We start from the raw sequence: 6,000 nt of genomic DNA, 5'->3' as shown, positions 1-6,000 counted from the left end.
ATCAACATGCAAGGCACTTTGAATAAATGATACTTCATATATGCAAGGACATTAACTATTGCGAACTATTTGTCAGAAATTATAGCAAAGCCAGAGAGCAGGTTTGCTTAGCACGGAGCTAAAATTAGCTGTAAAATGAGGAACAGAAAATAAGTATAGGAACACAAGTTAGCTAATTATCAAATTCACAAGAAATGTAAGGGGCATTTCTCTCCCTAAAATACCAAGGAAAACATTCCCTCTGTATTATAAAAAAGGGCAGCTGAATAATTGCCAAAGCCTTTCCAGCTTGGTTTGCCACATTTAGGGGCATTTCAGTTGCTTCCTGATGTCACACTTGTATCTCCTTAAAAAAGGCATAGCACTCATTTTGAATGCAAATTTGCCTTTGTACAACACAAGCCTGGTATTGTCTCACTGCTAATTCCTGCAAATGATAAAGAAATAAAGTAATAGGCTTTTAGTTACCTGGACCAGAAATCAAAGTCCAGCAATAGCTGACATCATTAATAGCACTAAAGGGGTTAGCTGCCTGATGTCAGAAATGTATATAAAGTTTAATATGTATGTAACTTAGTATTAGACAGGCATCAATATCTGCAAGAAAGACGCAGGAACCTTTAACACCACACTTGGCAGGTAAGGAAAGCGAGGCAATTGTTTGGCCGTGGCTACAATGCATATATTAGATCTCAACCCCCAAATGTGGATGTAGCAGGTGGCTCGCATTGGAGAGGTTGATCACCCATCCTGTTGTTTCAGGGATGCTCCTTACGTGGTACCAAACATCCCATGAGCCTACCCAGTAAGGAGCAGCTACTGAGCGTTAGCTGATTAGGCAAAAACTAAAAGTTTTCAAGCCACACGGGGACAAAGCGCCCCTGCCCTGTACCGTTCGGGCAATGAGGCTTCTTGGCCTCGAAACACAGCGGGCCTCCCGCGTGCTGCAGGCGGCCTCGCGCGGGCGCCGCTGGTTACAATGCCCAGCGCGCCCCACCACGGGTCCGGCTCGGCGGCCACTGCCCAGCCCCCCGGGCGCCTCCCGGCCTGCGAGCGGAGCCGAGCGGCCCCAGGGCCAGCGCTCGGCGGCGAAGGGGCTGCTGCAGTTAAGCTCTTTACCCGGGGGGCGGGTCAGAGCACCTCCGGGGGATCCACGCAACCGGCCCCACTGGAGAAGGGGCTGGAGCTGCCCAAACTGCCGCTCCCCGGCCGGGCTCGCACGCCGTGGGGCCCGAGGCGTCCCGAGTGGGACGATTTCCCATTGCCCAGCCCGTTCCCGCGGGGTCCTGCCAAGAGCCCCTCTGCCCTTCCCATTGTGTGCCGGGTTTAAGTGGCCAGCGCGCGCCTGAACGACCCGGCCCGGGAAGGCTTTGGCACTTGGAAGGGGCATTGTTGGGATGCACGATGGGGACGCGCCGCACCCCTGAGCCCGTCCCGCTATGGCCCGCAGAGCGGCCAGTGGCTCAGGCGTTCTACGAAGACACACCCTGCCGCCGAGGACCCCTCGCTCGCTCGCAACCCGGCCCTGCCTGTCTCAGGCGCGCGCGCTCTGGTCTCTTCCTTTAGTAGCTCGGTGCAGAGGTAGCAGGAGCGGCGCAGGCGGCGGGGCCGGAGTGGGCTGAGGCGGCCGTTCACTATAGCGAGAGCGCAGCGCACTGAGCCCCCTCCCCTTGGGACACTAACACACACGGTGAGGGGGGGGGTGACGACGGGTTCCAGACACACGGGTCGGGAGGGTTTCCGTAAGCGACCGTTGAACGGGGCTAGGGGGCGAGCGGCGCCAGGAGGCTGCTGGTCACGTGACGCCCGAGCGCGTTCGTCGCAGGCGGACAGAGCCGAATCGATTTGGTGGCGAGATCGTGGGGCGCGCGCCTGCAGGTGCGGCTCCGACGCGCGTCCCGGGGGTGGGTGAGGAAGGGTGTGGGTGCGCGCGCCCCCTCCCGCGTGTCCCCTCCGGCGGCCCGTCCAGCCACCCCCCTTAACGCGCTCTCTTTTCTCGCCTGTAGAGATGCCCTCGGCTACCAACAGCACCATGGCGAGTAGCAGCGGCAAAGTGGGGCCAGTGCCGGCGGGTAGCGAGGCCGCCCCGGCAGCGGCTCCCCCCCAGGCAGTAGCGGCTGCGGGCGGCACCACCAGCTCGGTGCAGACCGAGGCCATGAAGCAGATCCTGGGAGTGATCGACAAGAAGCTGCGCAACCTGGAGAAGAAGAAGGTACCGTAGCTCCCCGCACCCCCGTCTGGGCCCTGCCTCCCCCTCCCGTGTTCCGGCTTCCTCTGCTCCAGCCCTCCCCGGACTCATCGGCCGCACTTTCCCTCTCGGTCTCCAGGTTCCCTTCCCCGCCCGGGAGTTTCCGCTCCCGGCGGCCTGTTGTTCTGGCTCACGCCGGGGCTGCGGAATCACCTTTCCCATCAGCCACGGCGGGGATTGGCCGGCCCGTGCCCCGCTGCGCGGGGAGCGAGGTCCCGGGTATCGGTGCTCCTGCCCCGGCCGGCCTGGTCCCCGGGGAGTTGCCGCGGGACTGCTCGGGGCGTTCCCGGTGTGGGCCCGGCGGAGGCTCCCGCCGGAAGGTTCCAGAAGAGCGGCCGCCTCGCCCGGGGAATTCCTGTCCCGTTCGGCCCAGCGCGCAGCCCTTTGTCCGCAAAGCCATGCGGGGTGATGCGCGTCCCCCTCATGGGGCTCTTTGAGCTCGGACCCAGGCAGGAGGGGCCGCTACTGCCCCCTTTCCCGTCCTCTCAGTCGCGTTCGGTGTCCCTGCTCCCGGTGAGACACCGGTGCGGTGAACCACAGCCCCCCTTCCCCCCACCCCTTTGTTCCTGTGGGCTGAGGGCTTCGCGTGCTCAGCCTTTGGGGGTGATGAATTGGGCTTGTAACCGCCCCATGGAGTAGCGGCCCTTTCCCCCCGGGACAGAGAGCTGGGTGGGTGCGGGGCGATAGGATCTGCAGTCTGGGGGGCTCACGGACTGTGCACATGGAGGCTGAAGCTAACATGGCGGCGGTGAGAGGCAGTCTCAGCCTCTCCGAGGCAGCTGCATTGTGTGAGCAGGCATTGGCAGCACAAAGCCGGGGCCAGCCGGCAATCCTACCAGAGATTCCCAGCCCCTGGAGGCTCCCTCTCTATGGGTCTCGCAATCAAGACTCGAAGGCATCTAGGATATTATACTGTTGTGGGAACATCAGTTAATCTCAGAGGGTCTGGGTTGCCTAAGGAGAGTGATGGTGTTGTGGTTACTTATCATTTCTATGGTACCAGTTGTGTACTTGATGCTGTGTGTCAGATGGAACGTGCCACGCAAGTGGCCCTGTTTTCCAAAGCTTAATAGATAAATGTAATAGGACACAGTAGCAAATACAAGTTTGAATGGTTATTCCGGCCCCCCCCCCCCCCAAAAGCTCTGGCATTTTGGTGATACACTTGAGAAATCAGTATATTTACAGGTTAAAACTTGGGATGCTACCAAAAAATTCTGACCTGCAGTAAGGTTAATCTCTTAATTCTGCCTTTGTTTTTAATGTTTAAAAAAACATGAATTCAATTATGAAATTTTCTGTTTCACTTTTATTTAAAAACAAAACTTGAACTATGAGTAGTCTAGTTTGGGATTAATTCACTATATTAAGGCTGTAAAGGTGACTTGCAAAGGGGCCAAAAATTCTACCTGCTTTACACCTGTATGCCTGAGTACACTGCTTTTTTTTTTTTCCTGTTAGAAATAGCAGGAATGTTAAGTCTTGTCTTTTAAAGAGAGCGGGGGAAGGCTTTTTGTATTACTTTAAAATGTGGCAGGGGAGTTCTCTCATACTTTGCCTGTAGACAGACTTATATTTGTATAAGCAAAGCTGTGTTATTAAACAGTTAAACAGTGCAAGCTTATGTTTAGACAAAGTCTTAGTCTTTAACTGAAGGTTTGGAGATTTTCAATCAATCCTTAAAACTTCCCCCAGGTGTTTTAAGTGAATTAAGTAGATTGTAAATGGTCTGAATAAAAAACTTCAGACAAAGTAAGGAAGTGAAACAATATCATAAACCTGCTAGTTTTCCGGGGTGGACACAACTTGAATTTTCAGTTAAAAATTAGGAGAGTGGGGAGCAGAGAGGTGGGGAGAAGAGCTCTTCAGACCTTCTACCCTAAAACAAGCAAAAACTGCACAAGTACAGCATTTTTGCCTTTGCTGGTTACTTTTACCTGTTGCTGTCTATATGCAGCAGTTTGTTTTAAAGAAACTTACATGTTAACAACTGTGTTAATCTTTTAATGCAGTCATTCTCAACCTTTCCAAACTACTGTACCCCTTTCAGGAGTCTGTTTTGTCTCTCATACCCCCAAGTTTCACTTCGCTTAAAATCTACTTGCGTACAAAATCAGACGTAAAAATACAAAAGTATCACGGTATAACTGAAAAATTGTTTACTTTCTCATTTTTACCACATAATTATAAAATAAATCAACTGGAATATAAATATTGTACTTTTCAGTGTATAGTATGTAGAGCAGTATAAACAAGTCATTGTATGAAGTTTTAGTTTGTACTGACTTTGCTAGTGCTTATGTAGCCTGTTGTAAAACTAGGCAATTACCTAGATGAGTTGATGTACCCCCCTGGCAGACCACTGCGTACCCCCAGCGTACACGTATCCCTGGTTGAGAACCACTGTTTTAATGGACTTTCTGGTAAAGTTGTATGGAGAGTATCTTAAACTAGAAAGTTATAAGTAGAAGACCTCAGAATTCTGATACAAATGCATGCAATTTGGGATGGTTTAGCTTGTGAATTCCTCAGTCTCTGTTAGTTCCCTATACCTGTTATAATATACGGAGAGCAGTAGTGACTGCTTTAATTAAGGTGTCATGAGCATTTCATTGTAACTGCTTATTACTTTTTGAAACTTGGCATGGAAACTTCCCTCATAGAGGAGAAGAACCTTTGAGTGATTGTGGTGTGAATTGCTTTTGACTTGAGAAATTATTGTGTATTAGCACTATATTTTGCTTTTTTCTTGTTGCGCACAAAGTGTGCAGTTAAGGTCAGGTTGTATGTGCATAGCTAGCTTAGCACTGTGCACGGTGATGAAAGTGTGTGAAGGGGACAAGAGCTCCTGCACAATTCTGAAGTCTTGCTGCAGACCTCATAATGTGCATAGGATAAATGGTTCTTGGATGTGTCAAGCCAAATTGTTAAACTATGGATTTTTTTTCGTCTTTTAAAAAAAAAAATCAAAGGTTTTAATATTTTCTGAAGTTTTGAAGATTGCATGGCTAAATAATCAGAAGTAAGGAAATGACAGAGGCTAGATATGCAATATTTATATGTGATTATGTATTTGTGATCACATGCTGATTCTTAAATGCAGTATTTAAAAAAATGTAGTTGTATGATCTTCTAAATTTCTGAAGATGTTTTGCGTATAAAGGATAAGATCAGAAATTATACAGAGTCTAGAGACAAGTGGACGAAAAACGTTAAATGTGAAAGATTAAATGCTTTCACTAAAGGAGTTTGCAGGTGTTCATCTAGAAGGACAATGGAGTTAAGTTTTGAATGTTTATTAGCTAAGAACAAAGTAAAACTACAATTGATTTGATGACCTGTGCAATTAAGCCTGTGCAATTTTAGATATTTAAATCTTAAATGGTAAGTGTGGCTTGTGGTCTAATAAATGCACTTTTGCTGTAGAAATCAGAAATGCTACATCTTGACTCAGAAGTCTTCTTAGTTTCTCACTTTCATTAGCTGGCTCTGTAAGAGTAACTTGCTATTGCTAAACTCAAGTAGTAATAATTTTGCAATTACAATACAGTATTCAAAATATGTTGAAAATAATTCAAGCTAGAAACTATAGTAATTACAAAAAGAACAGGAGTACTTGTGGCACCTTAAAGACTAACAAATTTATTTTAGCATAAGCTTTCGTGAGCTGCAGCTCACTTCTTCGGATGCATAGAATGGAACACACAGACAGGGGAAATTTAGTTAGTTATATTTCAGTCGTCTTGTTTTCA

General features: G+C 49.1%; 1 protein-coding gene across 3 annotated transcripts in view; it reads left to right on the top strand.

Annotated features, from left to right (window-relative positions):
* The first annotated feature begins 1,536 nt into the window (after positions 1-1,536).
* Positions 1,537-6,000, top strand: part of CAPRIN1 (cell cycle associated protein 1) — a 77,938-nt gene continuing 73,474 nt past the window's right edge. For 2 of the 3 annotated variants that reach the window (XM_039537817.1, XM_039537814.1), the window contains exons 1-2: positions 1,537-1,690; positions 2,007-2,212. In XM_039537817.1, coding sequence (XP_039393751.1) covers positions 2,009-2,212 — 204 coding nt within the window. In that variant the 5' untranslated portion in view covers positions 1,537-1,690; positions 2,007-2,008. Of the gene's footprint in view, positions 1,691-1,720; positions 1,879-2,006; positions 2,213-6,000 lie in introns of those variants that run through there. The other variant, XM_039537816.1, reaches the window with a different exon arrangement.

Source organism: Mauremys reevesii, linkage group 4 (assembly GCF_016161935.1).
Source record: "Mauremys reevesii isolate NIE-2019 linkage group 4, ASM1616193v1, whole genome shotgun sequence".
NCBI lineage: Eukaryota > Metazoa > Chordata > Testudines > Geoemydidae > Mauremys > Mauremys reevesii.
The sequence above is the reverse complement of the archived record's forward strand: the minus strand, read 5'-3'. Positions and strand labels throughout refer to the sequence as shown.